Source organism: Microcaecilia unicolor, chromosome 3, assembly GCF_901765095.1.
Source record: "Microcaecilia unicolor chromosome 3, aMicUni1.1, whole genome shotgun sequence".
Lineage (NCBI taxonomy): Eukaryota > Metazoa > Chordata > Amphibia > Gymnophiona > Siphonopidae > Microcaecilia > Microcaecilia unicolor.
The window spans coordinates 314,005,676-314,023,120 of NC_044033.1; the positions used below are offsets into that span (position 1 = coordinate 314,005,676).

At 39.9% G+C, this 17,445-nt stretch overlaps 2 protein-coding genes across 10 annotated transcripts in view; one reads left to right on the forward strand and one right to left on the reverse strand.

Annotated features, from left to right (window-relative positions):
• Positions 1-534: 534 nt before the first annotated feature.
• Positions 535-13,964, reverse strand: HNRNPA1 (heterogeneous nuclear ribonucleoprotein A1). 7 transcript variants are annotated; one of them, XR_003941593.1, is made up of 13 exons: positions 13,853-13,964; positions 12,731-12,847; positions 12,467-12,613; positions 9,563-9,773; positions 8,982-9,074; positions 8,357-8,446; positions 8,176-8,256; positions 7,246-7,407; positions 6,665-6,826; positions 5,561-5,634; positions 3,217-5,380; positions 2,730-2,801; positions 535-2,334 (listed from the first exon to the last, which is right to left on the reverse strand). XR_003941593.1 is itself a non-coding variant. In XM_030198325.1 (10 exons), the coding sequence occupies exons 1-10, from the start codon at positions 13,859-13,861 to the stop codon at positions 5,570-5,572; spliced, it is 1,137 nt and encodes a 378-aa protein (XP_030054185.1). In that variant the 5' UTR covers positions 13,862-13,964; the 3' UTR covers positions 5,560-5,569. The 7 variants fall into 7 exon arrangements, 1 of the variants encoding a protein (XP_030054185.1); XR_003941594.1 differs by having other exon boundaries at positions 535-2,008; positions 2,324-2,334; positions 2,730-5,380; XR_003941596.1 differs by having other exon boundaries at positions 2,730-5,380; positions 8,405-8,446.
• CBX5 (chromobox 5) overlaps positions 10,865-17,445 on the forward strand; it is a 49,534-nt gene continuing 42,953 nt past the window's right edge. Inside the window, exon 1 of one of the 3 annotated variants that reach the window (XM_030198328.1) lies at positions 10,865-10,970. The gene's annotated coding sequence lies outside the window, so the exon portion shown is untranslated. Of the gene's footprint in view, positions 10,971-14,463; positions 14,550-14,848; positions 14,865-17,445 lie in introns of those variants that run through there. The other 2 variants (XM_030198327.1, XM_030198329.1) reach the window with 2 other exon arrangements.

Here is a 17,445-nt window from a genome sequence, read left to right on the forward strand (position 1 = left end):
AGTTTCAGCTTCCATTCCTTCCTTGCCTGCAGTATTGTGGCTCAAATCCAGAGAGAGACGGAGGGAGCTGACTGGAATTTTCTTTTATGTACCATTAAATTCTTACAGTGATGGGTGGGGATGGGTTAAATTTTTGCAGGGATGTATGGGTAAGATTTCTGTCCCCGTTCACCTCTCTACAGCAGGGTGAGATACAGTGGACAGTGTCACCCCTAATGCAATAGCTTTGAACTTCAGGATTCAAGGCAGCTGAGCCCAGGGCAGAGAATGAATATGTTGCTCAACACACTTTCAGTGCTCTTTTCTCCTGGTGTATGTGGTGGGGAAGCACAGCACCGCAAAGAATCAGCATCCATAACAAAGACCCATTTAAAGGCCAAATAACTGAACTCAAGCTATGTAAGAAATATAAAAATAATTTATTTCCAATAAAATTAAAAAAAAAAAACCTTACAAATGTAAATAGATATGTTTATAAAAATGTTCCAACTCTTAAAACCAACCCTTGAACTGACACAAGAAAACCACTTTCTGTTAAAGACCCTGTACCCTTTCCACCAGGACTAGGATCTATCTGGAAATTATTTTGTGTTTGTATGTTAGGGAAGAGGGGACATACAAAGTCTAATTGAACAGTCACAGAAAAGGGCTACTTCCAGAACTCTGCCGTCACAGACCCTTGAAGTAGCAACTTACTTCTCATGGATGATGACATGGCCATATCTGCACCTAAACTCTGTTCTCATATTACAACATACTCAAAAATTAAACTGTACACAACTTTCCAGCTGCAACTACATTTCAATAGTACAAGCAAGCAGTACACAGAGCAGTCCGTCAACTGTGTGTGTAGTACTCACTTTGCACTTCCTAAACAAGTTTCACCCTCTTACCGAGTCAGGTCTAGATTTACTGAAGTATGGCACCAGCAAATTAACAACCAGTCCCACTATATAAAATGGGAGCTGTAGTGCACCCTAAAACATTAGCTATCAATAAGACAATCACTTGCATCCTCTGGAAGCCTAGATGAATAAGCTAGCTGCCCATGCTAAAGAATTTCTCCCCCCCCCCAGCACTTATATATTGAGGTCCGCTCACTTCAAAGATCTGGCAAATGCAGTGACTATGCACTACACTACAAAACAGGCTCAGTAGCAGTACTCAAAGTCTACTCAGAAACACACACTAATCCCAAGAGATAAAGTAAGAAGACAACACAAGTCACTTAATCGTTAGCATGAAAAGTAAAAAGCACCTAGGGAGAAAAAAAATACAAGGCAATGGGAAGCAACCTTTCTAGTCAAGAGCAGCCCACTCACTACCATATGGGTCAGAAGCCTTTAACAGATCCTCACTAACACATAAATCATTGCCAGTTCTTACCCAAAAGTAACAGGGCCAATATAAAGATCAGCCTCCAGTGTCAGAAAGGCATGGAAAAAAAATCCAATGCACAGGCTGAATTTATCTGCATGTGTACATACAATCACACAACTGCTTAGTGATGTGGGGCAGCTACTGATCCTAACCATGACACAAGCACATCAATCCTTCACTGCACAGGTCAAATCCATTTTAAGCATTGTAATAGTGGGGCTTTCAGCACACTTATGGTTCTTCTTTGGCCATGAATGTCTATCCTGCAGTGGCTAATACACCATACAGTTAAAATATAAACATCTGGGCTTGAAGGGTCAGGGAACAGACCACTAGGTGTATTACCTGAATATACTAGACCTTCTCTTTCTCCCCTGTGCTATACAAACACCCATGGCTCTATAGCAACCCCAGTATCAAGTAGTGATTTTCCATCACAGTACATGGGTAGATACTACAAATTTATAACTATTTATATTAAAAAAAAAAAGGTTATAGGCCAATGTCCAAAAACTCAAACACTAACAAGCATCTGTTGTCAATCTCTAGGCCAACACAACGTTAAGGTATGCCAGATGACTTCACAGTCAGCTGTCACAAGGTAATGGAGCACAATGCAACAGGCATCCTAAAGGGAGAAAAAAAAATGTCATAGAAGTGAGACTGGCTCTCAACACAAATAGAAGTACAACAGAGCAGAAATCTTGTTTGTGGTCATTTCATTGTTAACAGGGTTTAAAAAAAAAAACACAGTAATGAAATTTCAAAACAAGCTTATAAAAGACAACCAAAACAGAACAAGTTTTATTAAAAAAGCAGGTTTTGAACTGATTAGCTACACAGTAGCAAGTTGAGTCATGCTTCTGGTTAAAAAGCTATATTTAGCTGGTTTTTGTCATCTCTGATCAGCAACACAGGCAAAGAAATCCAGTTAAATGCTCACCATACATAAACCTATATAGTGAGGAAAAGAAAAAACACTAATCAGCATTTTAAATGTCAACAGAAAGAGGTATAAAACCAAACTCTGATGAATATCTCATAATTTGCCAAGACTTAGCCTCATTAATTCTCAAAAGAGAAATAGAACTAATATCTGTATACAGGTCCAGTGAGATGTCAACTTTCTCTAGGACAAACTGAATTCTGTGCTACATTTCACTACACCAAAAGGCTATTATGACGACTCTGCCAAGTTATTAGGCAGCAGCATCTAATGTTCTAGGTGGCAAATTTCTCCTCCTTATCCATATAAAAACACTCTAGAACATCTTTCCCCATTATTTGTCAATGTAATACAAATGTAACATATTGGCTTTCTAGAATTTATGGGGCAGCAGTCTACTTACCTTCCTGGCAGTTAGTGAAGACAGACCTCCCTCTGGTTCTGAAGATTAGAAGGTACCACAGCCCAAATTATCCTGTAAGATTAGAGTATTATGAATTATCAAAATTGTTGCTATAAACCTGTTCAAAACCAAACCTAAGCCCAAATTTTGAGTTAAAAAAAAGTTCACAAAACTTGGTGTGCCCTACGAAGGGGCATCCAGTGCCTATCAATACAGTAGTGTTAGAAATCAGGCTGCTTTGAACAGCAACTGCAATACAATGCTTATAGATCAGATCCTTAACTGCACAAATATTAAAGTTAAATAATATTTATGTTGCATATTGAACAAAGGGCTCTGTTTTGACCCTATGTTGACTATAGCACTGGAACGAAATTGATTAAATAAACTGCCTTCCAGTTCAGCTAATCTGACTGTAGCACGTTTCACATTTATCAATTAGTGTCAGATAAATTCCATTACGGATGTAAGTAAAATCTGTTCTTACCTACAAGCACAGTAACAAAACCTTGCCTTCTGGATCTGACTGCTAGTCCTAAGAGCAAGGTTCCTTACTCTCGTCTGCCTCCTTCCTTCCGATGAGCATTGTAACCTTCCTCCTAGCTTTCATGGCGAGTGCAGAAGGCTCTGCTTATCTTGCTAGCCGTCTGTCTGCACTTGCTTATCTGTCATACTGGACTCCACACAAGTGTCTACTCTCAGCTGTCGGTGTTTGAGCTGAAGGCCATTCGTGCTGGCTATGCTTGCTAGCAGCTGAACCATCTGTATGTCTCCTGGATCTTTATAGCTATTTCTCGATTCCTGGCGATCTTTCCTCTTATCTTCCTGTTGTGGGGTATGCTATCATGTGCTGAATGTTAAAGTATGCCAGAGTACGCAGGATATCTGTAGATTCCCCTCAATAGTTTAGGATCCACCTGATATTTCAAGCTCAGCACTGTTACACACTCATGGGACTAAACTTCAGGATATTCACAATCTAAGAGCAGGATACGCCAACTGAAAAGATCTGTTAGTTAACATTTAAAGTGACTTCAAGATGGATTTACCCGATGATTCTGGTGGACCCAAGATGTAGTTTAACAAGTCAAAGCTTAAGTATGCAATGTGTTTTGCATATAACATCACCTTTTAATAACTGCAATGTTGGAAGTAAACCACCATAAATTGTAATGGAATTTATGTTTAACAGGTTTGCTTAGGTTGATCAAGGAAACCAAAAAGGTAATGAAACAGCCACATTAAGAGTTGCTTCAGATTTGCTAAATAGTGTTAGCATGGGCCACAGCATAAAATCATACTGGACTAAGCCACTGCATGCCTTATTACATAAAAAGATCAGCAGTAACTGTTATCCATCCCCATTAAATATAATTGAAAAGCTATCTTTAAGACCTACTTTAGACAACCAGCCTGATCACCATTTTGTAGTTTGCCATCCCCATGAAAATCTACATTAGTAACCATGATTGCACATCTAGGCGAACACATTTTATGTTGGCTATTGGTGGCAAAGGTATCTTTTCTTTCTTGTGTTACTACTTTTCAGTAACATTGAAAAATCAAGTTAATCAAATTTCACAGTATATATGCTAGTTGTGTCTTTGAATTTTGATGTGAACTTAAAAATAAATGATCAGTCTAAATCTGCCATGAAAGGAGTGAAAAATTTAGAAGTCTGAGCAAAAGGAAGCACACTATAAAAATTAACCCCCCTGCTTAGTCAGTCAAGTTTACAGGGTTGGTTTTAATAAAAATGAAATATGGTATTATAGTTACTCAAAACTTTCAGCTGTGTGGCAGTCTAAAGTCATAAGATCACTTGGGATTTTTTTACCAATTTTTTTTTTTTTTTTTGGGGGGGGGGGGGGTGCTCAATCACTATCCAAATACCAGAATTAAAGAGCCTTTTACTAAGCTATGTCAGCAATTACCAGCACAGCAAATGAAAGAATGCCCAGTTTCTATGGCTTCCTCTCAGTTGCAGTATGGGAATTACTAGCATAGCGTAGTAAAGGAAGCCCTAAGTGTTCAGATAAAGACCTATCTTTTTAAGTTTGTGGTTTTAGTAAACTGTACACCAAATAAGGTGAAGGAGCTAATAAAATATTTTGGCCATTCATCCTGAAATATGATGGATGAAATGCTTAAGTTCAAAATCTCAAAGTGAGATTAAGCCACCTACATTTTATATATAAAATGAATAAAATTCAGGTAGAAACTTATCTTAAGCACCTTTTCCATATGGAGTACTAAAATCCTTGCATGTTTTTAAATAAGAACCTAGAATGACTAAACTACACAGTACATTTATAAAAAAAAAAAAAGACACGTATTTATTCATCATCATGATCAGACTATTACAATTATCAATGGCATGGGTCCAAAATAAAATAAAATAAAAAAATCTACATTTAAAACCCCTTTTCGGAATGCTTTACACTTTCCACATTACAGAAACTAAAATAACCTGTTATACAATTAATTTCACACATACAGTCCTTGTATTTGCCCAAATAATTTTCTAAAACATGTCTTCATGTAGCAGCTACGCCCTGCCACAACTGTGCTTGGCTGAGTTCACAACTTTTGTAGTAACCTGTAGCTCCCTGTCACTTCTCTGGCTCGCCTCTCCTGCTAAGCTTTGTTTCCTGTTGAATAATATGGAATAAAATTGTTAATCTAGTCATCAACTCAAGGCTATAATAGCAATATGTTTTGCTCCCATACATTTAATACATTAACAGTTACGTTGAATTTAACAGTTACCTGGTAGTAAAACAATTACTATGATTAGTTTTTATAGTAAATACAGTAAAGATCAACCTTACCAAATCGGTTTAGAATCTTCTTCCACTTCCATAACTGCTGCTTCCACCACCTCCACTTGATCCACCATATCCACCTAAATTGAGATGTTACAATCTATACTGTGTTCTCCATATAATGACAATCCAAACTTTTATCCAATCAATTTTCTCTCAAGCAGATTACTTTATTTCCCTTATTCTGGTCTTTCCTTGGAACTTAAGGAAATGGGAAGGGGGTTGGGGGGATTTGATTCAAAACAGTCATAAAACTGAGAAGAAAAAATAAGATCATTTGACTCCTTTGTTTATGAATCTTCATTGGCTCCCCCGTAGACATGCGTATTTTAATTATGTTGTCTGACATTTCAGACTCTGAATGGGGGATGCATCAGTGAGCTTCAACTCTCCAATTATGCTAAGTTCCAAAAGAAACTGAAGACATCAAGTGTATCAATTCTTCATTTTATAATTTACTGAATTTGGGGCTGTAACTTCTTTGCATTGTTACCTGCTTTGAACCTGATTTGTTGGGATTTAATGGAATACAAATCCTTAAACATAAAGCCAGATTCTATAGGCACCTAAAAAATCAGTACATTAAACATTTTGATTCTATATAAAGACGCAAAAAAAACCCCCAAGTATGGTAAACATTTCTGTTTTAAGCATATTCAATAAGCGGCGCCTAGGATTTATTCACAGTATATAGAACACACTTAGTTGACACCCCAGTGCTTAAAGCTACATGCCTCTGTTTACACCAACAAAAATGTGCTGTAAATTCCTGTGCGAAGATACTGGGTCATATTCTGTAACTACGTGTAAATTTTCCCACCCCTTTGAACTGAGTGCATTAGAATTTAGGTGCAGGTCATTACAGATTACGCTTAACATCTGCCATACTGGGACAAGAAAAGGTCCATCAAGCCCAGTACCCCGTTTCCAATGGTGGCCAATCCAGGTCACAAGTACCTGGCAAGATCCCAGAACAAAACAGATTTTAAGCTGCTTATTCTAGAATATGCAGTAGATTTTCCCGAAGTCCATCTTATTAATGGCTTATGGACTTTCGGATCTCTAGGCACGCAATATAGAATCTGGCAGATATTGCTAAAAGCTACTTACCACCTCCACCACCAGCACCAGCAGCAGCACCACCACCACCATATGGCCCAGATCTGCTTCCACTTCCAAAGTTTCCTCCTCCTTTCATGGGACCAAAGTTAGAAGATGACTGGCTGTTATAGTTTCCAAAGTCATTGTAGTTTCCGCTACCTCCAAAGCTACCTGAAATGCAGCATACGGAAAGTCAGTCCAACTAGTCAACAGGACAGCTATAAAATTTCCCATTATAGAGTACTCCAAGTCAGATCTCAATTCAGTTCTCGGTATACCTTGCCAGTCAGGTTTTCACGATATCTACAATGTATATGTATGAGATAGATTTACATATCAAGGAAGCAGTGCATGCAAATTTCTTATATGCATTGTGGATATCTTGAAAACCTGAGTGGCTTGGTGTGCCCCAAAAGACTGGGTTGAGAAGCACTGCTTTAAGAGGTTCAAAGAAAATCGCTTAATTTTGTTTACAGACAACTTAAAAACCATACAGACCTTCTAAACATTCTACATCAAATGAAAATATTTTGTGATCAAGATGTGCCACTAATAGGAAGATACTATATTAAATCAAAAAGTTTACATACCACTGCCACCAAAACTGCTTCCACCACCACCAGCGCCGTTGTTGTAATTGTCATAGCCGCTACTGCCACCATAACCACCACCCTGGTTCCCTCCATAACCACCTTGTCCACCTCCATAACCTCTGTTGCCACCAGAATATGGTGGGCTTCCTCCATATCCCCCTGTGAAAAGAATTAAGTTAAAATTTTATACAAACCATTGTTCAATTCATAAATTAAAACTGAAGGAAATCTTGTCAATAGAAATTCATCCAGACCTTTATAAGAAAAGTCACCAAAACAAAAAGGAGATCCAGCTGCTGCCTAAAAATGTGTGCTTCCAGAAGAGACATGGAGGGCACGGTTCTACCACTATTCCTCATTCTACCTCTTTGTGTCCATGCATGGCCCTTTGGATCAGTTAAAGAGATTACTGCACTCCATGCCTGTGGTGGAAGCTTATACTGATAGGTGAAGGCTGTTGCTGAATATGAGTGAAAAAGTGAACAGATCCATTCCTGTCTTGTTGGGCAAAAACAATGGATCCAACTTGGAGCCAACGGGCTGATTATATCTTGCTTATCCACTTAGACAGCATGCTTGAAGAGAACAAACAAGGTCTTACAGCTATGCCTATATGCTTGTTACTAAATCTTATTTACCCATTTAATACTCATGCTTCTCTCAATAAATGAAATGCTATCAAGTAGCACCATAGAATCAAGTAGTAATAGGTACAGAACTAAAGATTGGATTAACTGCTACTTACAAAACTACCAATTCAAATGGTGCAACACAAATTGGAATATATTCTAAATTACCAGTGTTGAAAGATATACACTCTTAAAAAGTGGACAACACTTTAAGGCCCTTGAGGGGGGGGGGGGGGGGGGGGGGGGGGGGGGGGGAAGGAGAAGGAGTAATACTAGTTCAGTATAGGTTCAAACATACCCTCATTGCCAAATCCATTGTAGCCATCTCCACTGCCATAACCACCACCACTTCCGCCGCCACGGCCACCACTGAATCCTCCTGCAAAGACAAAGTCTCATCAGTAACTTCCATCAGTTACAAAAAAAAAAAAGAAGAAACCCCCGAAAAACAAAAATCTAAAGGTTTTTAAAGCTACAACCTCCACCACGGCCACCAAAGCTTCCACCACGACTGAAGTTATCATTACCACCAAAACTCCCTCCGCGACCACCAAAAGAGCCACTACGACCTAAAAATAAACAAAAGCACAAATTCAAATCACAATATGTACACCCTGGAGAAATTAGAGCAAAAATTGCAATATTTCTTTCTGAAAAGATGGAAACTTTGAATCTTATTAAATGCTCCCTCTGCTCCAGTGGATACTCAACTCCCCCACCACACAGAAAAAAAATAAAAGTGCCAGATTTCAAGAAAGCAGGAGGAATGCCTAAGTATTTTGATCATCAGATCAAGATATGCTAATAGGACAGGAAATGGATCAAGGCCACAAGATTATAGAAATACAGATTAAATCAATCTTCATTAGTACTAGCATGTACATTATCCCAATTCACCTTTCGAAACTGCTAAAAAAGCCTAGATTGATGTCTATTATTGCAAAGAACAAGGATTAATACTCCTACTGCATTTCTACAACTGGATTTTTACATGCATGTCTACGTGGCTTAAGATGGCTTCTGTACAATAATGGCTGAGAGAAGGCAAAGGTGGGAACTGAATTTAAATTTTTTATAAGTCAGCATGGGCAAATAAGAGCATACCTCTCTGGCTGGCAGAGGCACTTGCCATTTCTTGCTTTGAGAGTGCTTTTCTTACTTCACAATTGTGGCCATTCACTGTATGGTACTTCTGAACTAAAAATAAGAAAACCATGTTAATTAAGTCAAACCAAGGTCCATCAAGCCCAAAATCTTAACAGTGGCCAGTCTGAGTTGCAAGTACCTAATGGATCCCCAAAAAAGATCCAATTTGTTACAACTTACTTCAAAAGGGATAAGCAATAGTTTTCTCAATTCTACTTAATTTGTAACTTACTGGCCTTTCCTCCACACACTCATCCAAACCTCTTCTGAGCCCTATGTCAGTTACCTTTAGATTCCACAGCTTAATTACTTGCTGTGCTTAGTGAACACTTTCTATGATTTCTTTTCAGGTCTTACTAAATTTCGTGCCATATGTTCATATTTTTTGAATGGTTAAAACTGTGAACTATCAAACTATTCCACCGTAATAATTTTATAAGCTTGCCATTTTGCAATAATTTCTTTCCCAATCCAAAAGCAGCTACAACTGAAATGGCAAGGAAATTCAGATTTGGTAATTGAAATGTTAAATCACTTACTGACTATTTTATCCACAGAATCATGGTCATCAAATGTGACAAATGCAAACCCCCTTTTTTTCCCACTACCACGGTCTGTCATGATTTCAATCACTTCAATTTTTCCATATTGTTCAAAGTAATCTCTTAAGTGATGTTCTTCTGTGTCTTCCTTAATTCCACCAACAAAAATTTTCTTAACTGTCAGATGTGCTCCAGGTCTCTGAGAATCCTGCACAAAAATGAAAAAAAAAAAAAAAAGACTGTATTGATATTTTAAAAGGACAATGAGCCCGATACAGCACGTGTTATGACACGGAAGTACCTACAGGTTCCATTTCGTGTAAAGGGGCCCATAAGACAAATACTGGCATTACATGAGATTACATGTAATGAAAGACTAAGGAGACCAGGGCTTCTCAGTTTGGAGAAGAGACGGCTGAGGGGAGACATGATAGAGGCACAGAAAATAATGAGTGTGTAGCATGATATGAGTTAACTGTCAGAATTATTGATTGTGCTGGATCAGATACAAATATATACCAATATAAAAAAAAAAAAATACAGCTTTAAAGAAAGACTTAGTGAGACAGAAGCAGAGAAACTAATCTGAATTCCAAGTCCCTCTTTCCCCATCCCCCGGGGAGATTTCCGATCTGACTAAGGGCAACCTTCGAAAGCCAATCAAGAAATGTATTAAGTTATGTCCAATAAAAAAGGTATCTTATTTTCTTTTCCGTGTTTTATTTTGTTTGATTTCTATTGATAACCCCTCCCCCTGGGAAACTTCTGAGAACAAAAGACTATTCAGAACTGCTTCAGAGAAACTTCCTCTCCCTCCCACCTGAAAGACTGATGATAAAAGCTAGGCTGGGTGGGGGCTCATGACATCTCCAAAGAATAAAAGTTCAAAGACACCAGCAGACAAAGGCTGGAAAAGGTGTGAACCTACACACCTATTGACAAAAGGACTCAGAGTAAAGCATAAACAAGACCATTTGCCAGTAGAAATCCAGACCTAGGCTTTGCTACAATAAACCATCAACCCCAGACAACTGGACGCCAGCTTATGTGTAGGAAGAAGGCTTTTTAGCATATGATGTAATCATGTTCTTCTAGGAACTACATTACCCAGTGCACCTGGGACCATGATCCTTTGCAAATTACCCACAACTCAGTGGTCCCTAAGACCATAATGCTTTGCAATTACCCAGGGCCCAGTGCAACCAGGAAGCAAATGATCAGGACATGTGATCATGTTTCCCTGCAAACTAACAGTATAAAAACAAGAGCTGTTCCCCACAGACACAGACTCTTCTCCCCTGACTGCTGTGAGGATCTCTCCTCCTGTCACCATGTGCTCATCGCTCAGCTGAATGGCAGACACCTCCCTGCAGATTCTCTCTTTGCTTCAACAACAAAGACTTTTGTAAGTTAACTTTTGATTTAAACCTGTTATCTTGTGTTAAAGCATAAATTCTCCTGTACCAAGATCCTTTTAAAAAGGCTACCTCTTGCTTGCAACATTGATTACATTAACTGTATTATAAATAAACCCTTTTTGAAGCTAAATATATGGTCTTTATGTTCTGAGCACAAGTTCTTAAACCTTGCAGTGCAGTTTAGTGTATTTGATTCCTCTTTAATCTTGCAATTGTAAATCTTATTACCTTATAGGTAATTGGTGGAGAATAAAAATCAAAATATGTTATCAAAACTTATAAATACAGCAAATGTTCTTAAAAACTAGAAATATTACCAAATGCTCTAATTCCCCCTGTTCTTAAATATCATTTTGGAACTAACATTTCTTGTAACAAGTGGAGTGGAACAGGTGGATGTGAAGTGTCTGTTCACGCTTTCCAAAAATACTAGCTGTTGAGCCCGATAAAACGGGCTAGTATGGGGTTTTGGCAAGGCCCCTTCCCCTCGCCACCACCACCCCTGCACCCGGCCCCTCTCTTCGGTACTGAACTTACATCGCAGCACGCAGATCAGCTGAGCTCCCGTCGGCCTTCCTTCTCTGCCTGTGTCCCGCCCTCGTGTGACGTAACGTCGGCGAGGGTGGGACACAGGCAGGGAAGAAAGGGCGACGGGAGCTCAGCTGTTCTGCGTTTCGTCGATGTAAGTTCAATACCGAAGAGACTGCTCGGGCCAGGGGGAGGGCCGGCGGCTTCGTGCAGTTTCCCTCTGTCCCGCCCCCGTCATCACGTATTGACGTGGGGACGGGAAAGAGAGGAAAGTCTCTACTGCACATTTGCGAGTGAGTACGGTCACTCGCCATTTATATGTTTGACTAGGGGGCATGCGATGAAACTACAGTGTAGTAAATTTAAAACATCTGAGAATTTTTCGTCACCGAACGCGTAATTAAACTCTGGAATTTGATGCCGGAGAACGTGGTGAAGGCGGTTAGCTTGACAGAGTTTAAAAAGGGGTTAGACGGTTTCCTAAAAGACAAATCCATAAACCACTACTAAATGGACTTGGGAAAAATCCACAATTCCAGGAATAACATGCATAGAATGTACGTTTGGGAAGCTTGCCAGGTGCCCTTGGCCTGGATTGGCCACTGTCGTGGACAGGATGCTGGGCTCGATGGACCCTTGGTCTTTTCCCAGTGTGGCATTACTTATGTACATGTAACCATTTTCCTAGATTACAGAATGTGTATATGGGTTTAAAAAAACAAAATTGGACTAGTTCCTAGAGAAAAAATCCTGTTGAGAGAGACTTGGGGGAAACCACTGCTTGCCCCCCCCCCCCCCCGGTATAACATTGAATGTTGGTACTATTTAGTTTTCTGCCAGAGACTTGTGCCCTGGATAGGTCACAGGATACAGGGCTAAATGCTGGTCTTATATTATTTATACTACTGACTGAATTACTCTGAAATAGTACATTCATACAAAAGCTATAATATACCTCTCTGGAAACTGCTCTCTTTGGTTCAACCACTCTTCCATCAACTCTGTGGGGCCTTGCATTCATACAAGCATCAACTTCTTCCACTGTCGAATAAGTAACAAACCCAAACCCTCTTGAGCGCTTTGTATTTGGGTCTCTCATTACCTGTTAAGTTATAACATATGAAAAACCATTAAAATATACAAATTTAAAAATATTAATAGTTATTACTAGAAAGTTATAAATTCTGCAAGTGTCACATGAAAGGTGAAATGCACTTACCACGCAATCTGTAAGCACACCCCATTGTTCAAAATGGCCACGGAGACTTTCATCTGTAGTTTCAAAACTCAGCCCACCAATAAAGAGCTTACGCAGCTGTTCAGGCTCTTTCGGTGACTTAAAAGCAAACAGGAAGAGAGTCAAGACCAAATTTTCAGATTATGAAAGAGCAATTTAAATGACATAAAACATCGTTTTTAAGCGTAGCCGTTTAATATAACAACGCGACCTTGTCATCCTTAGTACTCCTACCCTAAGGTACTTTTAACGATCTACAACCAAAAACGACCGTGCACGCCAACATCACACAATAACAGCCAGAGAACAAAAATAACACATACAGTAAGTTTATCATAACTGCTGCTGTCTAGACATTAGTATTTCACACCCAGTAAAATGAACATCTGCTCCACGAGGCGACACTAAACAAGTGCGCATGCGCCAACCCCCGTTTGCATTACCCTCTATTCTTCCCGCCTGATGCATATACATTACACCTTAATAAAAAAAAAAGCAACGGCAAAAAACGAAATATTGAGTATAGGTACATCCAAGACTAACGAACTGACGTATTACAGACAGCAAACCCACAAAAATGAAAAATTGGAAAGGCACGGTCTCGTAGCAAGATGGCGGCTTATCAGCCGGAAAACAAAGAGAGCTACCAAAATAGAACACATTTTCGCTGGGCTTGGATAAAAAAAAAAGTTTTTATCTTGTACGCATGCACGAGGTCGTTGGAAAATTCAAAACATATAGCAAGCTTAAAGCTTTTCAGCACCAAAAGAAAAAAAAATTCGCCCTGCGTCACAAGATATGGCGGTCCAAAAAAACGAAAAGAAAATGGCGCTCAATAACGGCGCAGCAATGGGAGGTGGAATACATATGGAGTACAGCTATATATATATATATATATAGAGAGAGAGACAGACCTCAACCACCCCATCCCAAAAAAAATTAAATACACTAACCACATTCCTTATTTTCTTCTCCTGAATCAAACACTACATACAAAATAATGAATAGTAACTATATCGAAAAGGTTACCGTGTTATTTTAGAAAATTTCGCTCATCCATAATCTTCTTTAACTTTTTGTGTTTATTTTTTTTAATCTACTTACCTCAGACATGACCACAATCTACTACGATCCTCGCTTTCTGACACCGAACACCAGAAAGAACGACGTTGAGTTGAGCCAGACAGTGTAATTCAGGGCAAACCTACGGATTATGCGCCTACACACCCACTCTCTGCTCCTATTGGTCCATAAGAGTAGGGTAGGTAGACTTTTTTCTTTTCATTGGCCAACAGTCCTGCTTTTTGAACACGTTTCTCTCTTCCTGCTGTGACGTCCCAGAAATTTCTTTTTCCAACCTGTGTGTACGTAAAACTGTGCGGACATGCCCCCTTACTTCGAAACTCCGTATTCGATTGGCCTATACTTCTGTCAATTATCTGTTTTGAATCCGCACCCTTAAACGGCCATTCAGATGGCTAGGGTGATTTAAGCTAGGATAAAGATGTATGTTTAAATTGTATTTCTTTCAAACAAAATGCATTGCCTTAAACACAAATAAAAGTTGTCTCACTTATGAGTGATTTTAAAACAGAAGAAAATATTTGTGGATAGGAAGAATTCATGGGTGGGGGGAGTTTAATAAAAAGGGGACGGTGCGGTGAAGTGGCGCGCATGCGCGCTATTAGTTGTTTTGGCGGGGCTTTGGTGCTGCTGCGCAAAGGGGTTTTGCGCTCTTTCAGTGCTGTTTGCTGAAGGGACGGGCCGGTGTCCAGCACCGAAGCCTTTTTGTTCGTTTCAGGTAAGTGATTCAAAGAAAAAGAGGGCAGAAAATGACTTATTGTTTTTGTGGTCTGGGATGGAGTCGATGGTGGGGAAGGAGACGATTGGTTTCATTGTGTGAAGCAGTAAGTCTGGTGGTGGGGGATGGGGGTGCGGTTGTGGAGGAGGGGTACGAGTGAAGGTGAGGATGGGGAAAAGAGCCCCTGATGGACAGTCGTAGTTAGCCAATGGGAGAGCGCGTGGAGCTTACATCCTGAAAAGTGTGCGGTAGCGGTAACCAATGGGCGTAACGTGGGGAGCGGAGGGCTGGACCCGGCGCGGCGGCTGGTGCCAGGTAGGAGGCATGAGTATGTCTGTGTTAGGGGACTCGGGGAAAAGCCTGCCTTTCTCCTTCCCTGCCAACGGGATGGGGTGATTAGGCCTGTTGAGGCTCTCGGATGTATGTAAAATGCCTAAGGCAATAATATTTGCTAGCCTAAGGACAGTTGTGTGGTATTGGAGTGCTCATTTTTTTTTTTTTGTTTGCCCACAATTTTTTTTTTTTGGGGGGGGGGGGGTGTGGAAGAGTCAACATAAATATATTGTGCAACTTTTAATGTGATATGTTGTATAGCTTTTTCTTGCCGCTATCTTTCTCTAGAGTTTTTGTAGCTAGGTTTGTATGAAGTAACTCGTGTTCTAAACTCCATTTGTTCCTTGGCTTTTCTGCCTTCAAAATGTACAGCCTTTTTTAGGATAGAAACAAAAAGGTATATGCCTGGGATTTAAATTAAATGAGCAGTTTAAAAGCGCTGCATTAGACCCATGTAATAAAAATGTTCTTATAATACGCCACGTTTCTTGTCTTGTCCCTAGGTGAACTCGATTTTTTTTAAAGTGTTTCTTTTTATGGTCAATTCTGTGAAGGCCTAGTTGGTATGTGCCTTACTTTTTATTTATGTCGGGGAGGGGGGGGGTGGATCGGGCAAAATAACTTGCTTGTCAGTAAGAGTGCTGTTGTCTAATGTGTGATTTCTTGCAGCTTTCAAATTTTGAAAGCAAGGCATTTATATATGTACTTGAGAAGATATGGGAGCTTCAATTTAGTGGTTTCTTATGGCTTGCTCACATGGTTGCTTGCAGAGTATGTAAGTAAGACCCATGTTCCAAGACATGTAGAGAAGTGTTTCCTACTTTTTTACTTGTACAAGTTTTTAGCAAAATACCTGTGGGTTGATATATGTAGAAATCATGGCTACCTGATTCTAGGGTCCACCTTAAGAGTCAGCACTTAAGAAAAAGATGTAGGTGTCATTGTTGTCAATAGACTGAAATTTTCTGCCTAGTGTGTGGTGGTGGCCAAAAAAGCAAATAGGATGCTAGGAATTCTTAGAAGAGGGATGGAAAAAACAATATTATAATGCCTCTGTGTTGCTTCATCTTGCGACCTCACTTTGAGTATTGCGTTCTTTTCACTTTATCTCAGAAAACATGGAATTAGAAAAGGTTCAAAGAAGACCAAAATGATAAAGGGGATGGAACACCTTCCATATGAGGAAAGGCTAAAGAAGTTAGGGCTCTTCAGCTTGGAAAAGTGTAGGCTGAGGAGGGATATGATTGGGGTCTACAAAACTCTTGGTGTAGAACAGGAAAAAGTGAATCAATTTTTTTACTCTTTCAAAAGGTACAAAGACTAGGGGGATATATCTTTTCACTCAAAGAATAGTTAAGCTCTGGAACTTGCTGCAGGAGGATATGGTAACTGTGACTAGGGTATCTGGGTTTAAAAAAAGTTTTTCAGTTCCTAGAGGAAAAGTCCATAGTCTTTTATTGAGATGGACATGGGGGAAGCCACTGCTTGTCCCAGGATTGGTAGCATGGAATGTTGCTACTAATTAGGTTTCTGCTGATTACTTGTGATCTGGGATTGGTCACTGTTGGCAGGCAGGATACTGGGCTAAATGCACTATTGGTCTGTTCCAGTATTGCTATAATTTTCTTATGAAATTGTGCTGTTTTCTGAGGTGTAAGTTAAATTAGGCAAGATGAAGAGCATGGAGGTGAAAGGAAATGCATTAATGGATTTAATATCTGAAACTGTGGCTAGTTGATCACTTTAAACCCTGTAATATTTTGCCATTTACATCAGTTTGTAGTACTGAGAGTTAATGGAGAGAAGTGGTAATGTTAAAGGGAGTATTGTTCAACTGGAGAGGAACAATTAACACAGTGGTTCCCAAACCTGATCCTGGAGGTACCCCAACCAATCAGGTTTTTGGGATATCCTCAATGAGTATTCTTGAGAGATTTGCATGCAGTGGAGGCAGTACATGTAAAAATATCTCATGGATAGTCATTGTTGGTATAATGAGCTTACTATTTTACTTAAATGCTTTTACCTGCAGAATAATTTATGCTTTATTATACACTAGCTGTTAAGCCCGTAACAACGGGCTAGTTTTTTGTTTTCCTATTTCCTTACCCCCTCCCCAACCCTGCTCTCTCCCCTCCCCCCCCCCCCCCCCCCCCCCCCCCCAGTGTCTGTTTCCCTCAGTTCTGCCCCCTCCTTCGCTCCCTGCTCCCTCCTCTGATTTCCACGCCCATGTCCAAGCCCTCCTCCCTATTGGGCTGTACTGCTGGTGGAGGCGGGGCTTGGACTTCTACACTCTCAGCGTTCCGACTCTACTGCGCATTTGCAGGTGTCATTCACTTGCCGTTTATATGTTTGATACTAGTAAAACAGGCCCGTTTCTGACACAAATGAAACGGGCGCTAGCTAGGTTTTCCTCGGAGTGTGTATGTTTGAGAGAGTATGTGTGAGATTGCCTGTGTGTGAGAGAGAGAGTGAATGTGTGTGTGTGTGTGACAGAGAGAGTGAGACTGCTGGGTGCAAGTGTCTCCTCTGTCCCCCACTCCAGCCACCCAGCAATTCTCTC

Bases quoted from the DNA above. Each gene is read 5' to 3' on its own strand.
- HNRNPA1 (XM_030198325.1), bottom strand. The intron at 12,614-12,730 runs GTAAGTGCATTT...ATAACTTAACAG, and splicing joins GTGTGCTTACAGATTGCGTG to GTAATGAGAGACCCAAATAC. The intron at 8,257-8,356 runs GTTGTAGCTTTA...TTGTCTTTGCAG, and splicing joins CTTTGGTGGCCGTGGTGGAG to GAGGATTCAGTGGTGGCCGT.